Below are 19,292 nucleotides of genomic sequence, written 5' to 3' on the forward strand. Positions count from 1 at the left end.
ACTCTAAATACCCTCACATTGATGTGCACCCAGTGTGCACTAAATGTTTATCCACGGACCACGACGAGGCCAGCTGTATGGCCTGCTCAAAGTTCCGGTCGAAGAAAACGCTTCGAGTTCAACGCGCAGCAAGACAGTCAGCGTAGAAGTTGTCCGACTCGGGCGCCGACATCTTCGAGGCCGGTGACGAGGAAGGCGCCGACGATGAAGATCATGACCAGCAGTCGGACCCAGCGTCAGAGCATGACTCCAACTTTGATGTGGACGAAGAGGACGAGGACTACGTCCATGAAGAAGACGTCGTCTAGGTAGGGGACGACGCAAAGGCCATCGGGCCGTCGGACGACTCCAGCGATGAGCCAGACCCAACCGCAGTAGCGGGGCCTAATAATGACAATACGCTCCCTACGGCTCAGGTCGAGGCATCGCCGGAAGGCCTTAGCCAAGATCTTACTCCACATTCTATAGCCCCGCGTCCAGGCCCGGCTAAGAATACTTCAAAGGGGCCATCGGTCGATCCATCAAAATCGAAACCTACAGAGCCAAAAACGAAACCGAAACTGCTAAAAGTAGTCATCGGATCGACGCCATCAGACTCATCGACGCCAGTCAAGTCGAAGAGTGTCGGCAACCCTTCAGGGTCACAAGGTGGCGCCTCCTCGAAGACCGGGGCGCCGAAGCCAGTCTCTACAGTCAAGCACGTCACTTCGACCAGTCAACGTTGACGCCCAAGCATGGGGACAAGACAAAGTCTCCAGGCCAAAAAGACTGTCGAACCGACAATTTCAGCGTCCAAACCGCTACTGAGCAAAGCTCTCGAGTCGAAGACCAAACCCGACCCGAAACAGCAGATTGCATCGACGCCCAAGGCCATACATGTTACGCACCGTGAGCGCGAGTCGACGCAAGGAAGCAAGCATGCTAGTGAGCCGCCGAAGCAACTCTAGTCGAAGACTACGGCAAGCTCTAAAAAGGTCGGCTCGTCCACAGGACACCCTCCAATTAAATACGGTCTGCCACCAACAGCTCGACCCAAACATTTCGAGCAGCACAAAAGCACTGACCCATCCAAAAGAGTGTCCGCGCCTTCGAAGTCCAATACTGAGGGGGTTATGTTCCAAGAACCCTCGTATGACAACCAGTCGAAGCTCTTCATCGACTCGGAATCTGGCAGGCTCACCATCCATAAATGGAAAATCGCACCAGAACACCCCTTAGAGGCATACAAAATCCCTCTTAAAAGGAAAAAAGACTCCACCACCTCACCAGTTCTCTTTGAACATGTTGAGTTATTCACAACAAGTTGCATATTCTTCAGCGCCAAGTGAGGAGGACGTGGGTGATGATTACGGTCAGGTGGCCTTCACTCATCATACTGACACTGACCAAGAAGAACCTCAGCAATGGACTGATGCTGCAGACCCTGATGATCCACAAGCTGCACCAGACATTCAGTCTTACAATGTCAAAACCTCGCCTACTGAAGACACGGCGGCGTTTAATGCTCTAATAGAAAGGGCAGGCCTCAACCATGACGTGGAAATGCACGCAGAACCAGTGGAAGAAGATTACCTATTTGATACTTTCTCCACCTCTGAAAAATCGGCAAAAACATTGCCTATGCTGAAAGGCGTCCTCAAACATGCTACGGACATTTTCAAAGTGCCCACAAAGGCAAGGGTTGTAAACCCAAGGATTGAAAAAATATAGACCTGCGCCTGTGGACCCTACCTACATCAAGGGCCAGCTCCCATTGGACTCCCTCGTAGTGGCCAATGCTCGCAAGAGGGCAAACTCGCAAACTAGTGGTGATGCTCCTCCTCCGGACAAAGAATCAAAGATCTTGGAGGCTACAGGAAAGCTGGTGGCAGCACAGGCTGCTAATATTTGGAGGATTTCAAATACACAGGCCCTATTGGCTAGATACGATAGGGCTCACTACAACACATTAGAACAACTGTTGCAACACCTGCCTGATGTTTACAAAGAGGGAGCAAAAATGATCATACAGGGGGGGGAAGTTAATTTCTAATGCATTAATCAAATGTGCACTGGATGCTGCAGACATGGCAGCTAGGGCCATTAACACTAGTGTCATGTTGAGACGTCACGCCTGGCTCCGCATCTCTGGGTTTAAACCAGAGATTCAAACAACTTTGCTCAACCAGCCAGTTAACCCTGACTTCCTTTTTGGTCCCGATGTAGACACGACCCTCGAAAAATTAAAAAGGACCCTGACAGCAAAATCCATGGGGGCTCTGCAGTCACAGCAGTTTCGGGGCAGCTCCTTTCGTCGCTCCGGTAATAGGGGAGCCTCTAGAGGTCAAGCTTTACAGCAAGCCCAGTACAACAAGGGGAGCACGCAAACCACCTATACAAAAAATAACCGGGGTGGATATCGTGGGAACAGCACCAAAGGCAGAGGACGTGGAAATAACAATGCCAGATCCTCCGCTCCATACAAACAGTGACGCCTTGTCACTGCCCCCGACCATTTAACACCAGTCGGGAAGACTCCAGCAGTTCCTGCCGGTCTGGGAAGGCATTACCACAGACAGGTGGGTGAGACAACTTATCCGATACGGCTATTGTCTAGAACTAACCTCCACTCCCCCCCCCCCAACCTACCCCCAAGGCACCGTCCTATGTCCGCAGAGCACATGCACTGATTGCAGCAGGAAGTACTCTCCATGCTGCAAAAAGGGGCAATAGAACTCGTGCCTGTAAAAGAGCAAGGTATAGGGGTGTACTCTCTGTACTTCTTAATCCCAAAAAAGGACGGTTCCCTGCAGCCCATTCTAGACCTCAGACCCCTCAACCAATACATACTGTCAGAACACTTTCATATGTTAGCCTTACAGCAGGTCCTGCCATTGCTCAGTCAGGGCGACTTCCTAGCAACCCTGGACCTCAAGGATGCATATTTCCACATTCCCATTCACCCAAGTCACAGGAAATATCTCAGATTCTCCATCAACGATGAGCATTACCAAATCAAGGTCCTGCCTTTCGGGGTCACCACTGCCCCCAGAGTGTTCACCAAGTACTTAGCAACTGTGGCTGCGCACCTTCGGAGACAGCACATCCATGTCTATCCCTACCTGGACGACTGGCTTGTTCAAGCAAAGTCAGCCCAGCAGTGTGCCAGCCACATGTCACGCACAATTAACCTCCTACACAGTCTAGGATTCTCACTAAACTACCAAAAGTCGCACCTTCAGCCTGCTCATGTACAACAGTACCTAGGGGCAACAGTACACACTCTAATGGCAACAGCGCAGCCAAACTCTGCCAGACTCCACAGCATGGAGCTGCTAATTCAGAAATTCAGGCCCCAACAATCGCTCCCAGCGCAAGTATTCATGCAGCTGATCGGGATGATGGCCTCCTGCATATTCATAGTCCCGCACGCGAGGCTACACATGCGTCCCCTTCAAGAATGCTTAGCATGACAGTGGAACCAGGCTCATGGGCATCTAAAAGACCTAGTGTTGGTGACCGGTCGTGCATACAACTCTCTGCATTGGTGGAACACACAAAACCTGTGCAGGGGACGACCGTTCCACAAGCCTGTCCCACAAGTAGTGCTGACGACGGACGCATCTCTCCAGGGCTGGGGAGCGTATGTCCTCCAGTTCGAGGCATGTGGGCTGCTGAATTCATATCTGTGCATAGTCCGCCACCTAGTGTTGGGTCCGGATGATTGCACATTGTTGTCCTGGAAGAGTCTTCGAAGTATCACGAGATAGGTGGCTCCTCCCCTGGACTACAGTGCGCATGGGCATCGCCTCCATCCCCAGATTGTTTTTTTCCGCCATTGGGTTCGGATGTGTTTCGGTTCCCTCTGTCGGAACAGATAGTTGTTCTACTTTTTACTTGAGACCAAAAGGTCTTTAGGCTGGGCGTCGGTATAGTTGCGTTCGGGTTTCTTACTGACTCTCAGCTCCTATCTCTTGCTGCCCTTCCACGTGCTTTCGACGCGGACGGGCCTACACTACACCTTTTGCTATGGAGCGGACTCCATTCAAGAAGTGTCCGCTGTGTCATTCTAAATATTCGCACCTCGACGTGCACCCCGTGTGCAATACATGCTTGTCACCGGATCACCGTGAAGACACCTGCATGGCGTGTTCGAAATTTAGAAGTAAGAAGACTTTAAAGATTCGCCGAGCTAATCGGCTCCAGGCTCAATTGTCGGCTTCGGCACCCCCACCCGATGACATCTTCCAGGAATCGGTCGAGGGAGAAGACGACGTACAAGGGTCGGACCCTGGCCCCGTGTCCGAGGAAGAGACCTACGACGCGGATGAGGAGGCCTGCGACGAAGCCTCCGACGAGGTAGGGGACGATGATCTGGCTTGTGCCACGATGGGTGATAGCTCGGAGGAAGAGCATCCCCAACCAGACTCTGGGGTTACTCCCCATCATACGGCCCAGGTCAAGGGATCGCCTTCGGGCCTTACCCAAGATCTAACTATGAGTCCTACGTCCCCGCCTCCGGGCCCGGTCACGGACATTTCTAAGAAGAAACCGAAAGTGAAGCCAACTGGTCTCGCACCCTCGGATGCGAAACCGAAAGTGGCGTTGGTGAAGAAGGTTCTGGAGGCGTCAATGGCCGACCAGAAGAGCCGCGCCAAAATGGCCGACCCGAAGACCTCTGGGTCGGCACCGAAGGTGAAGGCTTCCGACGCGGCTGCGTCGGCACCGAAAGGGGTCGCGGACCCGAAGACGGCTTCGAAGAAGCGTCACGCCGACGGTGCGCCAGGCCATGGGGCGTCGGCACCGAAGAAGAGGCCTACCGGCGACCGGGCTCTCGGAGACGAAGAGTCGCTCGAGACAGTTCAGCCCTCGGCATCCCTTACAAAGAAGGTGGGAGAATCCTTAAAGCGGATCCATCAGTCCACTGTGGTTCCCAGCCAGGACACTGTCGTGCCTAGGCCCACGCCGAAGCCTGCCAAGGAACAAACGCCCATCCGTTTTACCCTTCCTCCCAAGTCGGCGCCGAAGGCCTTCGCGCCTAAGCAGAGCGGACACTCTCAGGAAGTATTGACGCCAAAGGCTGCCTTGGTGGTGTCGAAGCTTCGGCTACAGCCGCTTGCGGTGGAGGAACGTCGTGAGGTGATCATCGACGCCAACACCGGAAAATTGTCGCTCCTCAAACGAAAGATTACGTCGGAGCCGGCCTTGGAACCTTTTAGGATTCCACTCAAGAACAAAAGGTACTCTGCGGACTCTTCGGCTCTGATGGAACCTCTTTCTCCACAAGCCCTGGAACACTCGCCGGCCCATTCCCCCGTGCCTGATGTGGACGAGGAAGAGGCCGAGTACAACTATCCTGCGTACTCGGATCCAGAGGAGGAGCAGGTGCCCTGGACAGCAGGAGGCGACACAGACGACCCGCAGTCGGGGCAGGACACAACTTTTCGCCGCAAAGACGTCCCCGACAGAGGACTCGGCGGCATTCAATGCATTAATAGAGAGCTGCAGCGAACCATGACGTCGAACTGCACTCAGACCCCGTGGATGCAGACTTCTTGGTCGACACCTTCTCGGTAGCCGAAAAACAAGTCAAGACACTACCGATGCTGAAAGGGGTGCTGAAGCATGCACAGGAGGTGTTCAAGGAGCCCACCCGGGCGCGGGTGGTCAATCCTCGCATCGACAGGAAATATAAAGCGGCGCCCACTGATCCCACGTATATTAAGGGACACTTGCCATTGGACTCCCTGGTGGTTTCCAACGCTCGAAAGAGGGCGAATTCGCAGACTACTGGTGACGCTCCTCCCCCGGACAAAGAGTCCAAGATCTTTGAGGCATCAGGCAAACGCATTGCTGCACAGGCAGCGAACATCTGGAGGATCTCTAACACTCAAGCCCTGCTTGCACGTTATGATAGGGCCCATTATGACACATTAGAGGCCATCCTACAACACTTGCCTGACCAATATAAGGAGGCGGGGGAGATGCTCATTCAGGAGGGTAAACTCATTACAAATGCATCCATCAAATGTGCCCTAGATGTGGCAGATACTGCCTCCAGGGCTATCAATACAAGTGTGTTACTTAGACGTCATGCCTGGCTTCGAATTTCGGGGTTCAAACCCGACATACAAACCACAATATTGGGTCAAACAGTGAATCCTGACCATCTGTTCGGCCCTGAGGTGGATGCCTCCCTAGAAAAGATGAAAAAAGATACTGAAACTGCCAAATCTATGGGGGCTTTACAAAGTCAGCAGTTTCGGGGTGGTTCCTTTCGCCGCTCCAATTCAAGAGGCACCTCGAGGGGACAGGCATCCCAATCCACACAATACTACAAGGGTAACACCCAGTCCTCGTATAACAACAACAAGGGCAGGGGTGGCTACAGAGGCAACAATATCAAAGGCAGGGGACGTGGAAACAATGCATCCAGGTCCACCACCACCACCAAGCAGTGACGTCTTGTCACTTCCCCCCGATCACACGACACCTGTCGGGGGGAGACTCCAGCAGTTCCTGCCGGCGTGGAGGTCCATCACCACGGACAGGTGGGTGAGGTCTCTTATCCAGTACGGGTACTGTCTAGAACTTACGTCCATTCCACCGGACATACCGCCAAGAAGCCGTGCTATGTCCGACGAGCACTTGACCTTGTTGCAGCAAGAAGTTCTGGTCATGCTGCAAAAAGGGGCAATAGAGCTCGTTCCATTGCAAGAACGGGGAACGGGGGTTTACTCCCTGTACTTTCTGATCCCCAGAAAGGACGGATCACTCAGACCGATCCTGGACCTCAGGCCCCTGAACTGGTACATCAACTCGGAGCACTTCCATATGCTCACATTGCAGCAGGTACTTCCCCTGCTTCAACAGGGGGACTTCCTAGCAACGCTGGATCTGAAGGATGCCTATTTTCATATTCCCCTGCATCCTTCCCACAGAAAGTATCTCAGATTCAAGATCTTAGACCAGCATTACCAGTTCAGAGTCCTGCCGTTCGGGGTCACCACGGCTCCGAGAGTATTTACAAAGTGCCTAGCGACTGTGGCGGCGCATCTCCGTCGCCAGCACGTCCATGTCTTTCCATACCTAGACGACTGGCTTATTCAGGCAAAGACAGAACAGCAGTGCGTAGACCACGTGTCACGCACCATTCACCTCCTGCACGATCTGGGATTCTCTCTGAACTACCCGAAGTCCCATCTCCAGCCCGCCCACGTGCGACAGTATCTGGGCGCGACGATCGACACTCTGGCAGCCACTGCGCAGCCGAATTCAGTGAGAATCGCCAGTATCCAGGCGCTGATCCTACGATTCAGACCCCAACACTCGCTTCCAGCGAGGGTGTTCATGCAGTTGATAGGCATGATGGCCTCCTGCATCTCCATTGTCCCGCACGCGAGACTACATATGCGTCCGCTTCAGGAGTGCCTTGCACGTCAGTGGACTCAGGCTCATGGGCAACTGACAGACCTAGTGTTGGTGAGCGGTCGGGCGTACAACTCTCTGCATTGGTGGAATCCACAAAACCTTTGCAAGGGCCGACCATTCCAAGAGCCTGTCCCACAGATCATCCTGACGACGGACGCCTCTCTCCAGGGATGGGGAGCGCATGTACTCCACTACACTGTGCAGGGACTATGGACACTTCAGCAAAGGAAGATGCACATCAATGTGTTGGAACTGATGGCAATCTTCATGGCCTTAAAGGCGTTCAAAGTACATCTGTGCAACAAGGTCGTGTTCCGGACGGACAACATGACGGCAATGTACTACATCCAGAAGCAGGGAGGTACACACTCTCCACAGCTGTCTCATCTGGCTCAGAGCATGTGGAAGTGGGCCATTCAGAGGAACATCTTCCTCATGGCAGAGCATCTCCCGGGCAAGGACAATCAAATGGCGGATCTGCTCAGCAGACACAGCCATCAGATGCACGAGTGGGAGATACATCCATCAGTACTCCAACCGTACTTCCAAAAGTGGGGTCATCCAGAGATAGACCTGTTCGCCACTAAGGAGAACGCAAAATGCCAAAGCTTCGCCGCCAGGTTCCCACACCCCCAATCACAGGGCAATGCGATGTGGATGAACTGGTCAGGCAGATTTGCGTACGCTTTTCCCCCAGCACCTCTGATACCGCTGGTGGCACGCAAGCTCAGGCAACACTCGATGACGCTCATCCTGGTTGCTCCAACGTGGGCTCGCCAACCATGGTACACCACGTTTCTGGAACTCTCCGTGGTACCGCATCAAAGGCTTCATCTCACTCCCAGCCTTCTGACGCAGAGCCATGGCGACATTCAGCACCCAGATCCGCAACAGCTCAACCTGGCGATCTGGCTCCTGAAGTCCTAGAGTTTGGCTACCTCAATCTTCCTCCCGATTGCATGGACATCATTCGGGAGGCAAGGAAGCCCACTACTAGAGCTTGTTATGCGGCTAAATGGAAGAGGTTTGTCATCTACTGTGTGGACCACAGCATTGACCCGCTAGATGCTTCCATTCAGAACATCATATGTTACCTCTTTCACCTGTATCGATGTAATCTAGCGTACTCTTCCATCCGCATTCACCTGTCTGCTATGGCAGCATACCTCCAGAATAGGCAGCACCTGTCTCTCTTTAAGGTCCCTGCTATCAAGGCTTTTCTGGAAGGACTCAAAAGGGTCATTCCACCAAGGACTCCACCAGCTCCAGAATGGAACCTCAATGTGGTTCTTACAAGGCTGATGGGTCCTCCCTTTGAGCCACTGCACTCTTGTGAACTCCAGTTTTTGACTTGGAAGGTTGCGTTCTTAGTAGCAATTACATCGCTACGGAGGGTAAGCGAGCTGCAGGCGCTCACCATCCAAGAACCTTTCTTCCAAGTACATGCTAACAGGGTGGTGCTCCGCACTGACCCTAAATTCTTACCCAAAGTGGTCTCACAGTTCCACATGAACCAAACAATTGAATTGCCGGTGTTTTTCCAAAACCCAGAGACGCTGGCAGAGCGTATGCTCCACACTCTTGATGTGAAAAGGGCCTTGATGTACTATGTGGACAGGACAAAAGATTTCCGCAAAACCAAACAACTCTTTGTTGCTTTTGCCACACAACACAAGGGAAATGCAATCTCCAAAGCGGGGATTGCTAGATGGATAGTAAAGTGCATTCAGATCTGTTATGCTAAAGCTAAGCGCACTCTCACTATCCCACCAAGGGCCCACTCCACTAGGAAGTTGGGGGCCTCTATGGCCTTCCTAGGTAACATTCCCTTAGAAGACATCTGTAGAGCAGCCACATGGTCTACCACACATACTTTCACTAAGCACTACTGTGTAGACGTGCATTCCAAACAGCAGGCAGCTGTTGGTCAGGCTGTTCTAAAAACGCTTTTTCAAACTGCTGCAGCTGGCACGGGCGGCCGCCGCTAATGGAGGGACTGCTATGTATTCTATGCACAGATATGAATTCAGCAGCCCACATGCCTCGAACTGCAAATGCTACTTACCAGTATGCATCTGTTCTTGGCATGTAGGGCTGCTGACATTCATATCGCCCACCCTCCTCCCCGGCGCCTGTAGCAGCTGCAGTATTTATTCATTTACACATATGCTCATAGCATGGTCATCACTCACTTTCTTCACTCCATCTCTGCCAATGGCTAAAAACAATCTGGGGATGGAGGCGATGCCCATGCGCACTGTAGTCCAGGGGAGGAGCCACCTATCTCGTGATACTTCGAAGACTCTTCCAGGACAACAATGTGCAATCATCCGGACCCAACACTAGGTGGCGGACTATGCACAGATATGAATGTCAGCAGCCCTACATGCCAAGAACAGATGCATACTGGTAAGTAGCATTTGCATTACACTGTGCAAGGACTATGGACGGCACAGCAGCAAAAGATGCATATCAATCTTTTGGAGCTGATGGCAATCTTCATGGCAATGAAAGCGTTCAAATTGCACCTGTGCAACAAAGTCGTGTTGATCCGGACGGACAACATGACTGCCATGTATTACATCCAGAAGCAGGGAGGCACACACTCTCCGCAACTATCTCATCTAGCCCAGAGCATGTGGAAGTGGGCCATCCAGAGGAACATCTTCCTCATGGCGGAACATCTCCCAGGCAAGGACAACCAGATGGCGGACCTGCTCAGCAGGCACAGTCATCAAATGCACGATTGGGAGATTCACCCCTCAGTACTCCAACCATATTTCCAGCGATAGACCTCTTCGCCACAAAGGAGAACGCAAAATGCCAAAACTTCGCCGCCAGGTTCCCACACCCGCAGTTTCAGGGCAATGCGATATGGATGAACTGGTCAGGCAGATTTGCGTACGCTTTTCCCCCAGCTCCGCTCATACCGCTAGTGGCGCGCAAACTGCGGCAGCACTCCATGACGCTCATCCTGGTTGCTCCAACGTGGGTACAACAGGCTTGGTACACCATGGTCCTGGAACTTTCAGTGGTGCCTCACCAACGGCTACGCCTCACACCCAGTCTCCTCACTCAGAGACATACAGCATCCAGATCCGCAACAGTTGAGCCTTGCGATTTGGCTCCTGAGGTCATAGATTGGCTACCTCAACTTGCCCCTGACTGTATGAACATCATCAAAGAGGCAAGGCGACCTACAACTATGGCGTGCTATGCAGCCAAATGCCTGCTCTTTGCTTACCATGAGGTGCCACAGAAGTCTCTAGGGTTCAGCCCCTTTGAGCTCCTGTATGGCCACCCAGTGAGAGGACCTCTAAGTCTGGTCAAAAAAGGCTGGGAGCAATCTCCCTAGGAAACCTCCCCAGAGTGTATATAGCTACATGCTGGCCTTCAGGAACCAGACTAGGCGTTTCAGAGCACTTGCTGAGGCAAATCTGGATGCCAGACAGGAGCAAATGAAGCGGTGGTATGACCAGAATGCCATTGTGGTAGAGCTTCAGCCTGGACTGAAGGTGTGGGTCTTGGCCCCCGTGGAGCCTTGTGCGCTCCAGGATATGTGGACAGGCCTCTTTGAGGTTGTGGAGCGCAAGAGTCCTGTCACCTACTTGGTGGACTTGCAGTCTCCCAGGAACCCCTTGCGGGTCCTGCATGTCAACCGCCTTAAGCCCCATTTGGAGAGGTCCGAAGTAGGCATGCTCTTGGCAACAGATGATGGAATGGAATGGAAGAGGAGACTGAGCCTCTTCCTGACCTCCTGGTAGCCAGAGAGCAAGATAGGTCAGTGGATGGAGATAACCTCTCTCCCACCCTGACCCCTGAGCGACAGGATGACTGCCGCCAGTTGCTTGGGCAGTTTCCTGATCCGTTATCCTGGATTCCTAGAATCGCAGATTGGTGTGCCCATGATGTGGATACAGGAGACAGTTTACCTATGAAGCACAAGGCTTACAGGGTAAATGACAGGGTCAGGGCCTGCATCAAAGAGGAGGTATCAAAGATGCTTGCTCTTGGGGTGAGCGAGTCGTCCTTGAACCAGCCCAGTGGTCTCGGTCCCAAAGGCTGCAGCGCCGGTTCTGTGAGGACTACAGAGGACTCAATTCAGTCACGAAGACTGACGCGCACCCCATCCCCAGAGCTGATGAGCTCATCGATCGGTTAGGGGCTGCACGGTACCTCAGCACGTTTGACTTGACGTCTGGGTACTGGCAGATCGCCCTGACTGATGGGGCCAAAGAGAGGTCCGCATTCTCCACACCAGATGGGCATTTCCAGTTCTGGGTTTTGCCATTGGGATGAAGAATGCCCCTGCCACCTTCCAGAGGTTGGTCAACCAGGTATTGGTTGGGCTGGATGAGTTCAGTGCCGCCTACCTGAATGACATTGTGGTGTTCAGCGTCACATGGGAACAACATCTGCGCCACCTCTGGGAAGTGTTGATGGCGCTGGGCAAGGCAGGCCTCACGATCAAGGCGAGTAAGTGCCAGATCAGGCAGGGTTCCGTGGTGTACTTGGGACACCAAGTGGGGAGCGGCCAGGTGACGCCCCTCCAACCCAAGATTGAAACCATCCTGGCTTGGGAACCCCCAAAGACCCAGACAGAAGTGAGGGCCTTTTTAGGACTTACAGGGTATTACAGGAGGTTTGTCAAGGGGTATGGCAACATTGTTGCACCCTTGACAGAGCTGACTTCCAAGAAGCAGCCCAAGAAAGGGATTTGGACTGACACCTGTCAGAAAGTGTTTGAGACCCTGAAAACTGCCATGTGCACGGCGCCCGTGCTCCTGGCACCCAACTTCTCCAAAGAGTTCCTTGTGCAGACATGCGCTTCAGAGCATGGTGTAGGGGCTGTTCTCTCACAGATGACTGAGGAGGGCTTTGAACAGCCCGTAGCCTTAATCAGTAGGAGATTACTTCCCCGGGAACAGAGGTGGAGAGCAATTGAGCGTGAGGCTTTTGCTGTGGTCTGGGCACTGAAGAAGCGAAGGCCCTACCTGTTTGGGACTCACTTCCGGGTTCAAACAGACCACAGGCCTCTCAGATGGTTGATGCAAATGAGGGGTGAAAATACAAAGCTGTTGAGGTGGTCCATTTCCCTACAGGGTATGGATTTCACGGTGGAACATCGCCCAGGTACAGATCACTCCAATGCTGACTGTCTGTCCAGATTTTTCCGCCTTAGTGATGAGAACTCCCTGGGGTAGGGTAGTTCTCCCCACATTTCAGCTGGAGGGGACACGTGTTAGACCTGGCATCCTTGGCTTGGGTCTCCCTTCCATTTTTGAGGCAGTTGCCTCAGGTGTTTTGCTGGTGTTAGCTGCTCAGAGCACTGTGCCACTGCCAACCAGTGCCACAGTGAAAGTGCTCACGATATAAAGTATATATGTAATTGATTTCCATGATTGGCTTATTTTGGTTTTCTGTCAGACCCCAGTAAAGTGCACCAGGAGTGCCAGGGCTTGTTACTCCAAATGCTGCTAGTGGGCTTGCAGCACTGGTTGTGCCACCCACAGAAGCGGCCTTGTAAAATGTGTCTAGGGTCTGCCATTGCAGAACCTGTGTGCAGTCTGGTACTGTCATGCTGACTGGGCAAGTGCACTCACTTGCCAGTCCCTAAACCTTCCCTTTACTTCATATGAGTCACCCCTATGGTAGGCCCAATGGCAGGGTGCATTGTAAGCATAAGGTAGGACACGCCCTGATGTGTGTGGCATGTCCTAATAGTGAATTACAGCCATTTTCGTTTTCACTATTGCAAGGCTACCTGTTCTCATAGGCAAGAATGGGCTGTTGGAATTATTACATCCTATGATCCATTACAGACTCAGGGAACATGGTAGAAATTCGAGTTTAGTATGCCTGCACTCAGAATAATAAAATATAAAATAGTGAGGTTTATTTTAATGTTCTGTGTTTGCAAATACCACTTTTAGAAAGCTGGTATTTGCTTGCCTAACCATTTCAGCCCGCCTCTGCTCTGATGTGTATCTGCTGTCTGGTTTCTGTGAGTGACAGGGCTGGGGAATTCCAGGAGACCGGCTGGGCAGCCAAGTGGTGAATAGAGTACATCCACGATAGGTGGGAGGAGTGCCCCTTGACTCTGAATAGGACTGTGCTCTGCCACCTCAATGCTGGCTCCACCTCCTGTGGAGCGTCTGATTTCTCTTCCATGCACCCTGAAAAGACAAGTCCGAGTCACCACAACAAAGTGCTCAAAAACTGGACTGAACAATGCAAAGGCCCCCTGGTCTGCAAGCACAAAAGAAATGCAGTATTAATATAGGAGCCCTTCTCCTAAGAAATTAGATCCTGTTTGACCACGAAGAAACCTCTGCCCGACGAGAAGGACCTGGAAGAAGCTGTGAGGAGTACTGTCCCTGACCTGGGGGACTGGCCTGCAGTGGGTGCCTTGCTGAGAAAGGAGAGGAAAAGGACTGAAATAGACTTTTGCTACTTGTGCTTCAAACAATCTGCAAGGGCTTGTGGGTGAGCTTTCCCCCTGAACGGAGTCCCAGGATTATTGGACTCCTCTTGCCTTTGCTGACAAGCCTGCTGAACTTTGCCCTTCCTTATCGCTGTAGCCGTGATCCCCAGTGCGCCTCGTCCCCTCCTTTTGCAGTGACGCTTGTGCTTGTTCCTTGAACTGTCCTGCTGGGCCGTCCGCACTCTGCCTCACTCTTCTCCCCTTTTCGAGCTGCACTGCTCGTCTCACCGCCCCACCGCTAGAAGCCGACCGGAGTGCCTCGCGAAGCCAAGGATGGCCCTTACGCACGAAGCGTACCACCCGCCTCGCATTGCACTCGTGATCCCCAGGGGCTGCGCTGCACTGAGAGAGCCCGGCTGTACGCTTCGTACTGGCTGCCTCGTGCCGCGCTGCCCGCATTGAATCAGCAGCTACGATCCGAAGGTGACCGCCAAAGGCAACCCGCATCGCCCGCCCCGCTCCTCAAAGCCCCCCTGCTCTACGCCTTGCACGGAGACGCCTACCAAAGCAGGGGCCCACCTCGCAGAGGAGCCGCCAGCATCTTTGTGTTGCCTGCACGTCCTGGACACCGCCTTCGAGCCGGACTCCTCATCGCAAAAAGGTACTGTCACTCAACGTGTACCGCAGTGTGTACGCCACAGACCCCGGAGTCCGCAACGCTTGTTTAATACCTGTTTGACATTGTTTTTCAACGGTGAGAGTTTGTCAAGAGTGCGCAACGCGCACCAGAACCAAGAACTACGCATTTTTAACAGAATCCTCCTTTTATTGCTAAATAGTATTGTGGCCTCATTCTACAAACGTTATATGGGTCTTGTACTAAGTCTTTTCTGATGTATAAAGAATACCTATTTTTGATAAAAACTAGACTGATGTCCATTTGTGGTGTCATTGAATTACTGTATGTGGTCATAAATGCATAACCCATAACGCTCTGAAGTTTAGCCTTGTCTGCTCGCGCCACGCCGCCTAGAGGGTGAGCAGGGGTTATTTTTAAGAGTAAGTCCCTTGCCCTGACTAGAGGAGAGGGTCCCTGCTTGTCACAAGTACTCACCTGTGCCAACCAGAGACCCCCAAATCGAACATCTGGGCATTGTCTGCCTGTATGAGTACAGGGTGAGGTTTGCGAGTGCAGGGTGAACAGTGTGTAAGTGTAGGGTGAGAAGTCTGCCTGTATGAGTGAGGGTGAACAGTGTAAGTTTAGGGGCATAGACTACCTGTATAAGTGAAGGGTGAGTTTTGTGAGACTAGTACAGGGTGAACAGTGTGCGAGTTCAAGGCAATCGATCTGCCTAAATGAGTGCTGGGCGAACAGTATTTAAGTGCAGGGGAGCTTTCTACCTGTATGAGTATAGGGTAAAAGCTGTGTATGTGCAGAGTGAGCAGTGGGTGTTGGGCGTACAGTGCTGTGAGTGCAGGGTGAACAGTGTGTACATTTAGGCAAACGATGCACCTGTATGAATGCAGGGAGAACAGTGTGAAAGTGTAGGGCGAATGGTGTGCCTATATGAGCGCAGGGTGAGAGCTGTGTGAATGCATGTTGAACAGTGTGTGTGTAGTGTAGGGGTAGAGGTCTGCATGTATGAGTGCAGGGGATAGCTTTGTGAGTACAGGAGATAGCTTTGTGAGTACAGGATGATAAATGCAGGATGAGCGGTCTGCCTGTATGAGTGCAGGGAGAGAGCTATGTGAGAGCAGGGTGAACTGCGTGGGAGTGCAGAGTGAACAGTGTGTGAATGCAGGCAGTTGGTCTGCAGAGTGAATGGTTTGTAAGTGTAGGGTAAATAGTGTGCCGGTCTGAGCGCAGGGTGAGAGCTGTGTGAATGTAGGCTGAGAAGTTTGTGTAAGTGTAGGCACGTAGTCTGCCTGTTATGAGTGCATGGTGAGAGCTGTGAGAGTGCAGGGTGAACAGTGTTTGATCATGTAATGTCTGCCGGGAGAGCTCGAGAGACCGAGTGCATTTTAAGATTGCCTCTTCAGCATTTAATGTGTCCACCAATGAAGTCCAGTTCTACCTTCAAAGTGAAATATTATAAAACTAACGTGCGTAAAATCTGACCTCTACTGAACAGTGGCACTAGATTGTTCCTCATGAAGACTAGTGAACAGTGTCCCCTTTCTGAAAAGGAAATCCCAATTGAAACTCACCAAATCGGAGATCTGCTACAAGCATGATCATCATCTTGCAAACATAACTCATCAGTTTTACATGCTGAGCAGTGACAAAATTGTCATTTGGTTTGAGGTTTACTTTGGTCCTTAAACAAACCAGGAAGCCTGAGCGCTTTAGTAGTTTGACTCCTCAAGGTGACCCTCCTAATTTGGGCTAGGGTTAAGACGCTGGATGAGTCATCGGTGATTGGATGTAGCATAGGCAATGCAAGTGTTTCTGTTACTATAACCTGAGTGGTTTGTGTATGTCCACATCAGTTGTAGGCTTAGATTATTTTACTTGTTACTGACCAAAAAGCATGGCATCTGTGTAAAGAAGGTAGCAGATTGAAAGTGTCAATATCTTACATAGTATTATAGACTTGGCGAATGTAGCACTAGAATCTTGATCTCAGCAACAACCGTGTACCGAAGTCAACGAAACCTCCTTTCTTTTGGTAGAAAAAGTTGAAACCGCTCCTGTATGAGGACGTTAGTGAAACAGACTCTGACCACGATGATGATGACGACGACGGGTAAGAACACTTCTGTGGTCTCCTCCATTTTAAGTCACTTATACTGGGAAGGCAGGCATAATGGTACTGAATTAGATACAAGAATAAACACTATATCGAAGGGTTTTATGTGTCTTCCACTGTAAACTAGTATTACCTCCACATGGAGAAGGGAGGAAGCAGCCTTAACTAAAATTATTTTGAAGGATTCTCTCATTGTATGCGGCCCAGAAGATTCCATGGCTCTTATGCACAATCTGTATGTGTGGAGCTTGGAAGTGCCGATCTGTACAGTGAACCGGATTCATGTGTAAAAGTTACCATACAGTCGGAACTGTGTGAACCCTTGAAACATTGATTTTACTGATTTTATAATCCAGTGCCCTAGTCCTTCTCAACACTATGCTTATGTTTTCATGGCCCTCTTAACATCTTTCTTGGATTCAATATGAAATGAAATTTCTTTTTTTACTTTGGATGTGCAATCCTCTGATATATTGCTTTTTCATGCACTATAATCTTTGGTACTAGCCCTTAAGAACTGTGCTGTGTTTTTGAGGTGTATCTTTAACTTGTTAATTGCACAAGATGTAATACGGTTTACTTTGTTTTACCTATGTATCTTTAATCCTTTTAATGTGGTGTGTACTTTTATCTGCTGTGCTTTTAATGTACAGAAATGTGGCAAAATAAAGCTCTTGACTGACTGGATGTAGCATAGGTAATGCAAATGTTTCTGTTGTAATAACTTGAGTGGTTTCTGTATGTCAAGGTTAGATGTAGGCTTAGATTATATTACTACTTTTACCTATTTAATAAACCTAAAAATATTTACATGCTACAACGTAGAGCTGTTGAACTATGGGTTGACCCCAAATCTACAAATCCCCCATGGGTGGGTGGCGTTTATTGGGGACACGTTATGGTAGCAAAGTGGACTGCGGGACCTATCGAGAAACAAATGTATCTACAGTGCTATGTGCTGTGCTATGTGCTGCTCCTGCACCCAAGGCAGCTAAATTGCAGCAGGTGAATCTACTGTAGTACTAATCCTCATTCAGATGTGGCCAAACAATGCCTCAGTGACGGAATTATCAGGTCATCTGGGGTCTCAAAGGCACGCTGCCCTCTCACACCTAAATGTGGCTAAGAGCCGAGAGTGGTTGAAGATGGAAGACTCTTGGAGCATTCTGTGTTAGTTTGTGATATGCAGGAATAAAATATAAAATTGTGCGTTTTTTACCTAACACTCATATTTTGATATTTGTTATACACATATTAGTACCCAGCTCGATGTACAGATCAGTGAAGGGCCTAGCTCCACAAAGACCGAAGGTGTCTAGGCACTCAGTCTGCTCTGAGCTGAGGCTTTCAGGGGCTCACACAATGCGACTGTTTTTTACATCCTGCTTTGCGCAGCCGGTCTACTGTTCCTCTATTTTTATACATAAACGGTGGTCCTATTACCCATTAATTGCATTCGGTGTACTCGCTGAAGGATGGAAGGCAGTCTGGCTGTCTGAGACTAGAACCTGTGACGTGGGGTAAGCTGCATGTTTCAGTTGCAAGCATGGAACTTAGTAACAATCCTGCTGAATATGTTGACAGCAAACGTCTAAAAGAATTGACCGAGCCAATAGGTCTGGCGTTGTTTAACAGCCTGTTGCCAATTCTTGTTCATGTTTTTTGCAAAACCTTATTTTTCAGAAAGGTTCCAAGCCCTAAACCTAAAGGCAAAAGTGTTTTTTGTATCTGAAAAAGTACACATTGCCATGGTACACCTGGCACTGAAGGGAACTACTTTTCGTGTAGTTGTGCTCTTTGTGAAAGAACAGCATGTCGTAGCACTTTGTGAAGTTAGTCAGTGGCTGAAGGGGGGGCTTACATTACCCCTTGATGCTTACTGGATTAGGTGGAAGAAAAATGTGTATCACAGACTCATGGATGAAGTCTGACTGAAAACCCCTATAAGTAACTATTTTATACATACTTTTAGTAAAATCAAAAGGTCTTGGCTAACAGTCCTTAAAAAGCCTTTGGTCTGTCATTGGCTGCTGGCCTTCCCTTTCAGAAAGAAAGGAAGCAAGAAAAGAGGAAGCAAGGCAGGCAAAAATGGGAGAAAGGCAGATAATGGTAGGAAGAAGGACAAAAGGGGAAAAAGCAAAAGGAAAGAAAAATGGAGAAAGAAAGACCCCAAAAAAAGGAGAGAAGGGGAAAGAAGAGAAGGCAAAGAAAAAAGAAAAGGGAGAAAGAAAGACAAAATAAAGAATACAAGAAACAAAGCAAAGACGGCGAAAAGAAAAAAGCAAAAACAAAGAAGGGGAGAAAAAAGCGAATAAGGTGAAAAAAAGAAGGAACAAATAAATAGAATGAAAAAAAGGCAACAAATACCGAAAAAATGGGAAAGTGGGCAAAAATGAAAGGAGAAAAGAAAAAGTAGAAAGGAAAGAAGGAAAAGGAAAGTAGGCAACAATGAAAAAGCAAAGAAGGAAAATAAGCAAGAAAGGAAGGAAAAGGTAGGAAAGAAGGATAAGGAAAGAAAGGAAAGAAGGCAAAATAAGAAAGGAATACAAATTTGAAAAAGTAAAAAAAAAAGAAAAGAAATGGAAGTTGGCAGGAAAGGCAAAGAAGAAAAAAGGAAAGACAAAATCGAAGAAAGAAGGAAGGAAAGAGGGTTCTCTGTATAAAATATTGGATACTAAAACCCAAATTACGCCCCACCTATTTTGATC

The 19,292-nt window shown here is 50.2% G+C and overlaps 1 protein-coding gene across 2 annotated transcripts in view; it reads left to right on the forward strand.

Moving 5' to 3' along the window:
* LOC147725676 (uncharacterized) overlaps positions 1-19,292 on the forward strand; it is a 225,664-nt gene that overhangs the window by 44,849 nt on the left and 161,523 nt on the right. For both annotated transcript variants that reach the window (XM_086964348.1, XM_086964347.1), the window contains exon 6: positions 16,508-16,581. In XM_086964348.1, the coding sequence (XP_086820474.1) occupies positions 16,508-16,581 (74 nt within the window). The remainder of the gene's footprint in view (positions 1-16,507; positions 16,582-19,292) is intronic.

This window comes from Lissotriton vulgaris, chromosome 3_2 (assembly GCF_964263255.1).
Source record: "Lissotriton vulgaris chromosome 3_2, aLisVul1.2, whole genome shotgun sequence".
Taxonomy (NCBI): Eukaryota; Metazoa; Chordata; class Amphibia; order Caudata; family Salamandridae; genus Lissotriton; species Lissotriton vulgaris.